Here is a 14,090-nt window from a genome sequence, read left to right as displayed (position 1 = left end):
CAGACATGGTAGCACATGCCTGTAGCAAATGCTTTGTGTTTGCCAGACATGGTGACCCACTCCTGTAATCCCAGGACTCAGCAGGCTAAGGCAGGAGGATCACCACAAGTTCAAGGCCAGCCTGGGCTACATAAGCAAGTTCAAGGCCATCCTGTACTACATAGTGAGACCCTGTCTCACTATAAAAAAAAGAGGAAAAAAAATATAGTTGGGGCAATAAATCAAAACTATGTAAATCATCTTTTATCTCTAAGTGTATTTTCTAATCTATAAAATGAGAAAACTTGATTAAATACGTTCATCTGAGGCCAGCCACAGGGTAAGTACCTTTAATCCCAGTTACCTGGGAGGCTAAGGTAGCAGGATTGCAAACTACCGGCCTGGGAAAATTGCCTAAGTAACTTACCAAGCCACCATCTCAAAAAAAAAAAAAAAAAGTTAATGAAAGTTTTCTTATAGTTGCAAATTATATGAGTCTACACTTCTTGTATCACAGACTAAGTGACTTCAACAACTTCTTCCGTTAGTCTAAAAAACACTGTCATGCATTTTGGTTTTTCTTTGTGCTACAACACTACAGTGTTTCTGGGTTTGGTTTTGGTTTTTTTGAGACAGGGTCCTGTTATATAGTTAGGTTGGCCCCGAACTCACAGCAATCCTGGATCACCAATATCTTTTAAGCTCTTATATATTTTACTATATAAATATCCATGCCTCAAATATCTTAAGGAGTCCAGTCCCTACACTAGATCCCACTTCTATTTACTAGCTGATAGGTCAACAGTGATATATTACTTACCTAATACCAGCAAATTCCACCTTCTGGGTGATATAGGCACATGTGCTGACCTAAGGGAAGATATACGGAGATTCAAAGCCATGAAAAGTCAAACAAGATCTCTTGGTTTCCCAATCTCTTCTAACAACCAATATTCAATCAGCACAGGAGTGACAGCCTTACACCAAAGGAAAACTTGCTGGGGCAGGTATAATGTGTTTATTCATTTAAATGTAGTACAGTTTATTTCTCACTTTTTTTTTCTCTTGAGAGAGGGGTTTACTGTATTGCCCAGGCTGGTTATAAACTCTTGCCTTAAGCAATCTTTCTGCTTTTAGTCTCCCACATAGGTGGGACTATAGCAACGCACCATCATACCAACTTTTTTTTTTTTTGCAGTGCTAGAGATTAAACCCTGGGGCCTCAAGCATGCTAGGCAAACACTTTACCACTGAGCAACACCATATCCTAAGCAAATATTTTTTTCCAAACATATGCCTTATGTGGAAATTGTACCTATAATTTGTTTCATAATATGCAAAACTTCAGTATCACCTCACATTTCTGATAAACTAAGAGGAAAATATCCATTAAAAATAAATAAAAAGGGTCAGGGTTGTAGGTCAGTGGCAGAGCACTTGCCTGGAGTATACAAGGACCTGGGTTTGATCCCCAGCACCAAAAAACAAAAATAAGTGAGGAAGGAAAGTAGAAAGAAAGTACAGCAAAACAATCTTATCCAGAAGTTGTAAGATCTGGTTCTGGCTCAGTGTCATCTGCCTACCAGCTATCTAGCTTTAGGTAATCCCTTAACTTCTTGGTCTGTTTTCACATCTATAAGTTGGGGACAAAAATACTACTCCATGAGGAGGCAGTATGAGGAGCAAATGGTATCAAATGACAATCCGAAATCTAAAGTCCCCTTCAATTATAAAGTAACAGTATAATTTTCCATTCAAACCTAAAATGCAGAATAAACATCTCTAACAGTAAACAAAAACAAAGCTCAAGAACAACTGGCAAAAGGATGGAAGAGCACACGTAAGATGTTTATAATAATAGTCTACAGGGGGAGGGGGAGGGGAAAAGGGGATGTAAAACGAATTAAGATGTGTCAAGTACATGTACTAACTACCCAGAATGAATGAATCTACTGCAAACATGTACTAATTTTAAAAAAAGAAAAAAAGAAATAAAAGCATACTCAGTGAAAGTGAATGGTCAAAAAAATTTTTTAAACTTGCCTACAGATCCTGGATTCAGAGATGATTTTACACTCTTCTTACTAGATTTTATAAACCTCTTGATGATAAACAAAGATGATTCATATAATGGAAAAGGTAATAAAGTTTTTTTTTTAATTACATCTTACCAAACTTTTCTTTAGTCGCCACATATCCCCACGGCCGATATACTGATCCTTAAAAGTTAGTTCTACTAGGTCAAGGGTCACATCCTAAAAGGGATAATGAAAACACATCTCTCTATATCATTGTGTCATACTCTATAGATAAAGCCCACCAAATGTAGAAGAAATACAAACTGCTTGCAATACAACTACTGGAAGCTCCGGGTGTGATGATGCATGCCAGTAATCCCAGCACTCTGGGAGGCTAAGGCAAGAAGATCACAAGTTCAAGCCTCACTTCAGGCAATTTAGAGAGACGCTGTCTCAAAATAAACAATTAAAAAGTTCGGAAGATGTAGTTCCATATGAAGGACCTGGGTTTAATACCCATTTGCTTAGAAAGAAAAAAAAAAAAAAAACACAATCTTAACAAACAAACAACATATACATATATCCTACCAAAAGTAGCTTGCAAGCCTGGCATCATGGCCTGCAAGCCTACCACTCAATGGCCTGAGGCAAAAGGATTGAGTTTGAGGCCAGCCTGATCTACAGATCAAGTTCAAGGCCACCTGGACCATATAGCAAGAAAACATCCCCAAACAAAACAAAAACCAACTGAAAGGCTTGCAAGTAAGGGTGGTAGGTCTACAGAAGACCCCACAACAGTTGTATCAAATGCAGGGCAAAAAATCATAGTACTGCCAGGCATGTAATCTCAGCATCTAAGAGAGGGAGGAAGAAGGAGTTTGAGACCAGAATAGCAAGACCCTGTCTCCAGAAAAATAAAAAAGACCACTAATAGCATGTTTCTGTGAGCTACTTTTTTTTTTTTTTTGGTGTGGAGGGGTTCCATATGCTGCCAAACTGGCCTTAAAACTCTTAGGCTCAGCTGTGCATGGTGGTGCACACCTGTACTCCCAGCATGTGGGGGCTCAGGCAGGAGGATCACCCTGAGTTCAAGCTGGGCTACCTAGTGACTTCAAGGCCAGCACACACTACAAAATGAAAGATTCTATCTCAAAAAAACAAACCAAAAAAACCCTCCTAGCCTCAAGCCATTCAGCTGCCTCAGTCTCTTTAGCAGCTAGGAGCACAGCACAACATGACCACTGTACCCTTGTTTTGGTCTTGATTGTGGCAGATGAATTGAGCAGTATATTTTATTTCCCAAGATAATGTCAATAATACCTTCTGGACAATTATTTTTTACCTATTATAGTACACTTAATGAAGAAAAAAGAGAATACATAAAGAAATTTTAGTATTTTAATTGAAAATTATACATACAGTTTCATATTCAGAATCTTATTAGGACAAATTAATAACAAAGGGGGAGTAATACACAACCCATAATCTAAGCAACATATACAAGACCATTATTTAGTAGTCTAACATTATGCTTAAGTAATTCATTATTTCCTCAGTGACTTACGCTTAAGGAATGGTGCTAATCATTTCAAAAAAATATTCAAGTCCAGAAGACATACCTTAGGGTCCACAACATTTACATAGACATCTTGATAAGGTCTTAGCCGGAACACTTGAGTTACAGTCTGGTCCACACTGATAGTTTCTGAAACCAAGTAAAAAAAAAAATGTCAATCAGATAATTCATTTTTAAAAAACAGGTAAAGCTGACACACAAGTGCATGTCTGTAATCCTAGCAGTGTGGGAAGCTGAGGCAGGAGAATCACAAGTTTGAGCCTAGCCTGGGCAGCTTGGTGACTTAGCAAGATCCTATCTCAAAATAAAAAATAAAAAGGGCTGGGAATGTATCTCAGTGTGAAGGCCCTGCGTTCAATCCACAGAACTGTGAGAAAAAGAAAAACAAGAAAAAAGTAGGTGAATACATTCTAATCTATAAAAATACAGACATTAAACAAGCAAAACGACTGATCGTTTGCCATGGGGAAGACATGTTCTTTTTTTCCCAAGAGCTTTAAATGTAAACAGTTCTCCGCTTTTCCTCACAACGGCCTGCCCTGTTTTCTCCCGGGTGTTCTTTTATCTTGCTTTTTCCTCTTTTACTTGGCCCAAGCTTGTTGTGCAGAGCCAGTTTCTCTCTCACTCTTCATCTTACTTTTTCAAATAAACTTTGCCACTGTGAAAGAAAGGAAGGAAGTGAGGGAGGGTGGGAGGGAAGGCAGGCGGGAGGGGGCTCGGATGTAGAGATTATGTGTCTGAGTTCAACCTGCAGCACCCAAAAAGAGGATAAGTGAGGGACACAAAAAATTTCAAAAACTTGTAAAAATTCAGAAGAGATTCTTTTTTTTTTTTAGAACAAAGTATATCAGTGGTGGTTAGCCTATTAAATTAGAAACATAAGCAAGGGCAGGAAATGGGGTGTGGAAGATACACTCAGGATTTGGGTTTTACACAATGTGTTCCCATTAATTTGAAATATTGAGTGGCTGAATATGAATAGTTGACATCAAGGTCCTTTAGAACAATAGAACTTTCTTCTCTAAAGTACCATTTAAGGAGTTACCTTATTTACTATCAACATATTGGTTCCTTGGGCAGCATGGCATAGCCATTAGAGGAAAAGAAAGAGGATTTCAACCCAGAATGAATAAGGAGCTGGGTACAGTAGCATGTACCTACAGTCCCAACTACTCAGGAGGCTAAGGCAGGAGGATCACTTGAACCCAAGAGAACAAGGGCAACCTGGGCAACACAGAGTGACCCCAATCTCAAAAAAGGAGACCAAAATGAGTAAGTAGAATCACCACCTCTGGCTCCACTGAGTACAGTTTCAAAGAAACTAATTTTACTAAAAATCGGTTTGGAGGATAAAGTGCTACAAAAAATTCCTAGTACAAGCCATGTGTAGTGGTGAACACTTATAATCTCAGCTACTCAGGAGGCTGAGACAGAAAGACTGCCAGTTGCAGACCAGCCTGGGCAATTTAGCAAGATCCTATCTCAAAAAAAAGGGGGGGGGGGGTGTTTAAAAAATTAAAAAAATAAAAAAAAAATTTTAAAAAAGGGGGCGTGAGTCTTGAGACAGAATCTTTCTTAGTCACTTTGTCAGTGCTGGGACAAAATAACTGACACCTACAACATAAAGGAGAAAAGGTTTACTTGGCTCACATTTACAATCCGTGGTCTGCCAGCTCCAAAGCAGCAGCAGGGCAGAGAGCACAGCAGAACAGAAGCCTCTCACCTCATGGCAGCCAGGGACTGACCTCTTGCAATCAGGCCCAACCTCCTAACAGCAAGACAGCTACACTGCCCCATATGCAGTCATCTTCCAAACGCCCTACCTCTGAGCACATGGAGCTCTCGGGGCACATCTAAGTATAAACCATATCAGTCTTGCTGTGTAGTCCAGGTAGGCCTAGCTCTCACCATCCTCCTGTTTCAGCCTCCCAAGTGCTAGGATTGCAGGGGTATGCTACCACACCCAGGTTTAAAAAAATTTTTGGCTGGGGATGTAGCTCAGCGGCACAGCACCTGCCTGTCAAGCACAAGGTCCTGAGTTTGATTCCTGGTACCAAAAAAATATTTTTTTAAAGGCTAGGGATGTATGGGCTAGGGATGTATGGGCCAGGAATATAGCTCAATGGCACAAGTTCCTGCCTGGCAAGCACAAGGTCCCGAATTTAATTTCTGGTACCAAAAAAAGGGGCAGGGAGCTAGGGATGTAATTCAGTGGTATAGTGCTTGTCCTTGGTTCAATCACAAGTACCAAAAAGAGTTCCCATTATAGTGTTTGCACAAGTGGGATAATCATCGATATATGCTTCTTCTATGTTCCTATCTAAGTCAAAGTAGACACTTTTTTTTTCTGGTACTAAGGACTGAACCCAGAGCCTTTACATTAAGCTACATCCCCACACTTTTTTACTTTGCATTTTGAGATGGATCTCATTAAGTTTCCCAGGCTGGGCTCAAACTTGGAATCTTTTATGCCTTAACTTCCCAGAGTGCTTTGGTTATAAGTGTGCTCTACCACACCTGTCTTAGGCACTTAAATGCTTTGTGAAAAAAATATAATACTTTAAAAAACTTGCTTTTTCATAGTGAGATTAACCTTTCTCCTGGTGCTAAATATAGTTTCTTCAATGCCCTAAACATGCTGACAAATGAGATTCTTTGGTAGTTTTGACATCTGACATGTTGTTTTAAAAGAGAACACAGCTGGGCATGGTGGCGCATGCCCGTAATCCCAGCATTCAGGAGGCTGAGGCAGGAGGATCATTGCGAGTTCAAGACCAGCCTGGGCTATAAAGTGAGCTCAAGGCCAGCCTGAACTGTATTACAAGACCTTGTCTCAAAAATAAGTACATAAATACATAAATAAATAAATAAGAGAGAACACAATTTCATAAGAAAGTACTAATTTGACATGAAAGTGTAACAGGAACTAATAAATCTGCCTCCAAATCCTGTGTGTCGTTTTGGTATTTCTGCTTGCTGTTACAAAAGTACTTGCTTTCATATCCTAAGTTTATGAAGTTTTTATAGTTTCTGAGACAGTAAATACAAAAATCCCAGACAAGAGAGATGTAATCCATACCTTTCTGTAAATCTTCTTTAAGTGACTTAACTTGTAAAAGCAGAGGGCTGGAATACAAAGCAACAAAGATGTGGGAGACTGTAAACAGTAATTCCTCAGCTCACTTCCCACCCCAAAAAGGCAAACATCACTTTGGACATACTGTAAGCTGCAGCACAACGGGGGAATCCTCTCTTAGAAATAAAGAAACTGCACATGCAGAAGAAATGGATAAATGTAACAACTTTTCAGAGTTATCATTTCAGCTTTAAAAAATAAAGAAAGGTAAAAACAAAAACAAAAACAAAGAAAATAAAAAATGGGGCTGGGGATTTAGCTCAGCGGCACAACGCCTGCCTGGCAAGCGCAAGGTTGTGAGTTCGATCCCTGGTACCAGAAGAAAAACAAAAACAAAAACATAAAGAAAGGTGAGATGCAGTAGCGCACACCTGTAATTCCAACACTAAGGAAGTTGAGACAGGAAGACTGGGAGTTTGAGGCCAGCCTCAGCTACCATAGCAAGCTCAAGGCCAGCCTGGACTATATAGCAAAAAGTTGTTACAAAAGAACAAACACAAAGGAAGGCAGGGAAGGTGGGCAAACTTCTAAAAAGTACATATGCATTTTTTTAAACCAAAAGTTATCTTGCCCTTCAACCCTCTTAGACCAAATATCGTCTGAAAACTGCAAGCTATTCAGTTCCCTTGATCTTAAGAAGATGCTCACCTGTATTCATCGTTCGGGTGAGCAATTTCCACAATGTCTCCAAGCTTGATGTGAGGAAACACTTTGGGGTTCACAACGAGTTCATCATCTGAAAGACAATTCAATGATCTCAAGTAGAAAACGCACTACCGTACAATGTGTGCTCTGCATGTGCAAGGCCCAGGTTCCATCTCCAGCACACCCACGTCCCACCCCCTCAAAAAAAAAAGTGAAAACATCAAGTAAAAAAACACATTCATGAGTATGACGGGTACACTGTGCGCCTTTTCAGGTTGATATTACTATCCGGTATCACAGATGTGGTTCCTTTTTCTTTTCAATTTATTTTTGTGGTATTACTGAGGTTCCATTTTGAGTTTGTTGTTGTTGTTGTTGTTTTTGTTTTCAGTGCTGCAAACTGAACTCATGGGAGTGCTATACCACTGAGCTGTACCCTCAGCCCCTAAGGTTCCATTTTCAAGTTTAGAATGATTAAAGCATTTGCACAGGTATCCAGGTACTGAGCTAGTGAGTAGATGAACCAGACAGGACTCAACAACCTTTGTCCAGAGCTTGTGCTCTTTCTACTATCCCGCTGCACCCAAGAAAAAGCAACCCATGGTTTCTGGGAATGAGGTCTCTAAGAAAGGCCTTTATGCCTTCAAGTATCATTGATCTGGCATATACCAGGATCAAAACAGCCAGAGTCCCACAGATACAGCACAATCAGTATTCAAAGAATTTCCCTAAACGCTGTCATGATGTGACACTGACAGTAAATCTGTGGTAATAATGGGAGCGAAGAAATAAATGGGAAATAAACTGGCTTGCCTAAGGGACAACAGCTAGTAACTATATAACCAGGAATCCTTCTACTTAAATCTCACGAGTTATAAACATTAAGCCACATAAAAAGGCCTGGACTCTGAAGAGCTGTATCTGGTCAGGGAACAACTTCAGATATCAGTTCACATTAGAGTTTAGAAAGGACCCTGAAAATACAGGGAGTGAGGGCTGGAGGGCAGAGCACATGCTTAAAAGCAAAAACACCCTGACTTTAATCCATAGCACCAAACAAACCTCAAAACCCTAAGACACAATAACTATACTGCTATTTTAGATTAGAGAGAATTACATCACCTTTAATTATGATAACACCATGAAAAAATAAGTATATCAAGATTTTAAATACAGCTTGGCATGGTAGAACACAACTGCAAGAGGATCGTTGCAAGTTCAAGGCCAGCCTGGGCTACAAGTGAGCTCAAAGCCAGCCTGAACTACACAGCAAGACCTCTATCAAAAAGACAAAAAAAAAAAAAGAGAAAGATTTTAAATACAAGCTGGGCATGGTGGCTCATGCCTATAATTCTAGCAGTTGAGAGGCTGAGGCAGGAGAATCGCCAAAGTTCAAGGCCAGCATGGGCTATATAGTGAGTTCCAGGCCAGCCTACACTACGAAGTGAGACAATCATCTCAAAACCTCAAGCAAACAAAGATTTCAAATACAAACATATTCAACAAAAATTCTGGCTAGTAAAGTAAAGCACTGGGTTAATCCCCAATTTTATTTGATATGTTTCCATTGACCATTTTAAGTGTAGCTCTGTAAAGCTTCCCCTACCTTCCAGTCTGAATTACACTCCCTGAGCACATATTTTGACCAGTTTTATCATCTCCTATTTGCATTGTTTGTCTAATTTGTGTGAAAGCTCCTTAGGAATAAGAGACTTTGTCATACTCATAATCTTTGTGTTTGCTATACATATATACCTAATAAACACTTACTAGTTGTTGTTTCCTTTTGTTTTGTTGTCTAACAGTACTGTACTAGGGATTGAACCCAGGGCCTTCACACTGAGCTACACCCCCAGCTCTTTCTTTATTTTTTGAGACAGGATCTTGCTAAGTCACTATACTCCCTAAGGTTAGGGTCAAACTTGTGATCCTCCTGCCTCAACTTCCCAGAGAGCTGGGATTATAGGCATGCAACACCATGCTCAGCTTTACTGGCTGTATTCAAATTTATAATCCCGGGGCTTGGGATATAGCTCAGCAGCACCGCACCTGCCTTGCAAGTGTGAGGTCCTGAGTTCTACTCCCAGTACCAAAAAAAAACAAAACAACAACAACAACAACAAAAACCCAAAATTTATAGTCCCAGGTACATCACTTAGTTTCATTTGTCCTATACACATGACAACATGGACTTGTATGTGTTGAATATAGCCACATACACAGCATCCTTCAGTTATGTTTTCAGCCAAGTTTTTTTTATTTGTTTCATTTTGTTGGTTTTTTGAGGCTGGGTCTGTATATTTCAGGCAGGCCTTGAAATCACCATGTACTCCAGGATGGCCTTAAACTCACAGCGATTCTTCTGCTCCAGCCTCCTGAGTGCTGGAATTATAGACGTGTCACCATGCCTGGCTTCCTCTGCCACAGTTATTTCTGTTCTCTATTCAATAGTTATCTGTTCTTCTACGCAAATGTTTAGGTAACATCAATAGCACACAAAACACATTAACAATAGACTGCAATTTAGCAGAAGTTGTGTTTCAAATTTAGCCATATTTGGTAAATCTTCGGCCTGGTAATTATAATGGCTTCATTTATTGAACATGAGCCTGGAACTCTGCTAAATGCTTTTACATTGTCATCTTAATGAAGCTTCCTAACATCCTATGATTTAAACACTATTTTTCTTTTTTACTTTTATGGGTTTGTTCTTGTTTTTGTTTTTGTTTTTGTTTTGGAGTTAGGCTCTTATTATACAGTCCAGTATGGACTTAAACTTGTAACAATCCTCCTGCCTCAGCCTCCTGAGTGATGGGACTACAGCTGTGTGCCACCATACCTGACATAGTCTCTTTTTGCCAGTCTCTGCCCTCCAGAGGCTTACATGTGTATAACACAGCAGTAAATTCATAATAAAATATAATTTCTGGGCTTGCGGTATACCTCAGTGGTAGGATGCAAGCTTGAGGCCCCAAGTTTGATCCCCAGCACTGCAATAAACAACATAAACTAAAAAATGTTGTGTTAATTCTAATTTCTGAAGTAAATAAGGTTGTTAAAACAACAGAGAAAATTATTACTTTACAAAATAAAAAAATCATACTATTACCTCCTATTCTACAGACTTATGGAGTTCCAGAAGCTAAGACAAACTGTTTCAAAACCATTGAATTTGCAGATCAGGTAAACGAGGGGCTTGCCCCAGATCAGAAAAAGCGGGAGGCAGAACAGGCATAGGGATTCTGCTTTAGTGCACAGCAGCATGCAGCATCCTGCCTCTTCCTCCTAACCCTAGGCAAAGGTGCTTGCTTTGATCATACCCGTTCTACGCACATACATGAAATATCTCTCTCACTGAATGTAAAAAGTGAAATAACACTTTAGTTCCTTTATCTCCCAAAGTAGTACAGCATGAAAATTCACACACACAGCAAAAAATAAACACAAACAAATGAAGGGTAGTGAACACAGAAGGCAACAATGTTCCTTAAAAGCCTGAATGCAAATGCTTTTAGAAAGTGTCTGTGCTCTCAAACTCTATCCTCTTTGTTGCTATTTTATAACCCTGCTTCACTCACTGAAGTTGCCTGTCTAGCTTAGATTGTCATGAGTTGCTGAATAATTTTCAAGTCTCTGGACACATCAGAACTTCAAGCGACTTGCGCGCGCACACACACACACGCAAAACCAATCAATACTGACCACTGCCCCCAAATCCTTTTTTGTGGATGACAAGTTTGTAGACCTTTGTTGTTCTCATCTTGTTGTGTAGTTGCCTTCAACTGTTCCAGCCTTGGGATAGAGAGGTCATCTTGTCCCTGCCATTGAAACAGACAAAAAAAGCTAGAATGTAGAACTTCGCCCCCACCCCCGCCTTGGCTTTGATTTTAGGTCAGTGACCACACCTGTGTTGCATAGTTGAGAGGTGGCGGGCCCAATGGTAGGATGAAAACACTCTCCCAATTACAAGAAGAGCGGCAGAACAAAGAACCACAGAATCCAGGAACTAAGGGGAATTGGGGCAGGGGTCTCGCCAAACTTCGAAAAAGATATCCTACCTCCTCCCTAAAGGGAAGCCTTGTAAGTGAATGAGGCACTCATTACCTGGTCTCCAGCTACACCAGTAAAACACAAACATTACAGCGATCTTAAGAGGCTAATCTATTCCATTTGTAGATGAGGGAAGTGAAAGCCAATACAAGGGACTTCACCAAGGTCACTCAGCAACTTCGGGGCACTCTCACAATTCAAGCGTCACCAAACATCTGGAAAGAGCCAATACAAACAGGAGGAAGACAGAGGTTTCCTACGCCGACCCTCCATCTGCACCAACTCTCCGCTGACCCTCACGCCTTCACGCCACCGCCAGGGATCAGAGAGGGAGAGAGACTTGTCCAAGGTCACAGAGCGGGCTGAAGACTGAGTCGGAACGCGAATCTGGGCCACAGACCTCCCCCCTTCAAGCTGCATCCCAAGGCGAGCGGCTCCACTCACCCTCCGCTCCGGAGCCCCGTCCGGTCTCGGGCCGGGGAGGAGAGGGCCGGACTCTCGGCAGCTACCCGGGGCCTCCTCTGCACCCCTAACCTAAGCGCCGCCGGCCCCACCGGCGGGCGCCGCTGCCCACCCTGAGTTCCAGACGCCGCCGGGCCAGCCCCCACCGCGTAGGGCTCACCTGAGAACCCGCGCAGCTCCCGCGGCTCCGCCCCGGGACCCCGCCCCTTTCCCGCCCCCGCGCCCCGGGCCGCTCTCGCCGAGCCTCCGCCGCATCTCGGTGGCCGCGCCACTTCCTCATCCGGGGCTCGCGCCGGGGGCGGGGCATCGCGTGCGGCCTCTCGCTCTGACCTCGGGCTGGCGTTTCCCGCCAGGTGGCCGGATGGCCGCGTTCCGCTGGGAGGAGATTAGAACGTAGTACCTAGGAGGTTCGTTTCCGACGTGGCGATCGATCCCGGTAGAACAAACTGGGCGAGCCTACCCTGTTCCTGAGCTGTCTCCTTGTGTACGAACGAAGTTAATGACGCTCTCCTGGCTTCACTGCGCTCTCGAGAGGCGCAAAAGAAAGTTTATGGAACTGTTATAAAATGCGAAGGTCTGAGCACGTGAGACTTAACGGTGAGGGCTCCTACCGGGAAGTATCACTTTGCGGGTCTTTGCAAACCCAAGCCCCAGAAGACGATCTTTACTCCTAAGGTTAATAATAACGCGACTTCACAGACTTGGGTAGTTGTAACTACCTATTAGGTAGCCAATACTATTGAATTTCCCTGGTCGGAAACCGAGCCTGAAGTCGGAAGCCTTTTCTTTATCGCCTCGGTGCTGGGAGTCCAAACCAATGCCTCGCCTAAGTACCGGGCAAGCACTCTACCGCTACACCCTGACCCTTTGTTTTTTATTTTGAGACAAGATCCTAATACGTCGCCAAATTGCTCAGACAGGACTCAAACCTAGAATCCTCCGGCCTCAGCCTCTTGAGAGTGCTGTGATTACAGGGGTGCACCAACACGGACAGCGGGGTCTTTTTATAACTGAAATCCATATGTCATATCAAACCATTACTCGACGTTTAATCACAATGACTACTAAATCTAAATAACACTCCTACTTCCAGCCCATTGCAGCACCTTGTTTTAATTTCTTAACAGCTTTAACCCAAGCTGCTCCAATTTCTTACGGTTTTCAGGAACCTGTATGAGTATTGGCAGAAAGAAGTTGGGTGGACCAGTGGGAGACTTGGGTATGAGCCAAGGGGACCCGTGTAGCAAAACAAGCAAAAACTTCCTTAAACATGATTTTAATTAGAATTTGTGCCAAGTTAAGTAGTTTATTAAGTAATGGTGAGTAATGTATTAAGTAATGGTGAGAACCAGTATTTTTTGTACTGGGTATTAAATCCAAGGTTTCGTAAATGCCAGGCAAATGCTGTACCTCTGAGCTATGTGCTATATCTGCAGCCCCCCCACCCTTTTTTGAAATGACTTCACAGTGAGATTCCTAGGCTGGCCCAGAACTCCTAGGTTGAAGCAGTCCTCTTGCCTTGACCTGCCTGGTAGTTGAGACTGCAGACAGGAAGGCACCAGGCTTGTGAAAATTTTCAAGAAAACCGGAGAGGACGTAACTCAGCGGTAGAATACTGGCCCGACCTGGCATACCGGAGGCCCTGAATTAGATCTCCAGCACAGCAAAGAAAAGAAAAATCATACAGGGCCGCTGTGGTGGTGCACCCTGTAATCTTAACTACAAGTGAGTCCACTACTTACCAACTTTAGCGTTGGGTACAAATCACTGAAGTATCTCGTGTCTGCTGGATACAGTCACAGATGTGCTGTTGTGTGTTTACTGCACAGTGCAGTAGGGTACAGTAGTACAGTGCTCAGTCAGAGCCCAGGATGTTCAGAAGCAAGAGGAAGAGCTTAACATTGTATATTTGGAGCAAAGATATGTCAGACTCACTTTATCCGACTTACAAACTAGTCCAATTTAGAAACATTGTCCCAGAAAGGAGCTCCATTGTAAATCAGGGGTTTATTTGTACTTGGAAGAGTAAAGTGGGAGGAATTGCACATTTGGAAGCCAGTTTAGGGAACTTAGCCAGGCCCTGTCTCAAAAAAACAAAAAAACTGAGAGGAGGGCTGGGGATGTAGCTAAGTGGTAGAATAAGTTGCCTAGTATACACTAAGCCCTGTGTTCTACCTGGGCTTCTTCCCAGTAACACACACACACACACACACACACACACACA

The 14,090-nt window shown here is 42.1% G+C and overlaps 1 protein-coding gene across 15 annotated transcripts in view; it reads right to left on the bottom strand.

Moving 5' to 3' along the window:
- Depdc5 (DEP domain containing 5) overlaps positions 1 to 12,080 on the bottom strand; it is a 123,884-nt gene extending 111,804 nt beyond the window's left edge. For 12 of the 15 annotated variants that reach the window (XM_005396338.2, XM_013520348.1, XM_013520350.1 and 9 more), the window contains exons 1-7: positions 11,849 to 12,020; positions 11,057 to 11,172; positions 7,358 to 7,445; positions 6,653 to 6,699; positions 3,617 to 3,702; positions 2,151 to 2,234; positions 800 to 849 (exon numbers count right to left, since the gene is read on the bottom strand). In XM_005396338.2, the coding sequence (XP_005396395.1) occupies positions 800 to 849; positions 2,151 to 2,234; positions 3,617 to 3,702; positions 6,653 to 6,699; positions 7,358 to 7,445; positions 11,057 to 11,114 (413 nt within the window). In that variant the 5' untranslated portion in view covers positions 11,115 to 11,172; positions 11,849 to 12,020. The other 3 variants (XM_013520345.1, XM_005396337.2, XM_013520346.1) reach the window with 3 other exon arrangements.
- Positions 12,081 to 14,090: the final 2,010 nt, after the last annotated feature.

Source organism: Chinchilla lanigera, unplaced genomic scaffold (assembly GCF_000276665.1).
Source record: "Chinchilla lanigera isolate Chin_1 unplaced genomic scaffold, ChiLan1.0 scaffold00054, whole genome shotgun sequence".
NCBI classification, from domain to species: domain Eukaryota; kingdom Metazoa; phylum Chordata; class Mammalia; order Rodentia; family Chinchillidae; genus Chinchilla; species Chinchilla lanigera.
Note: the sequence above shows the minus strand (reverse complement) of the source record. Positions and strands in the feature narration are given on the sequence as shown.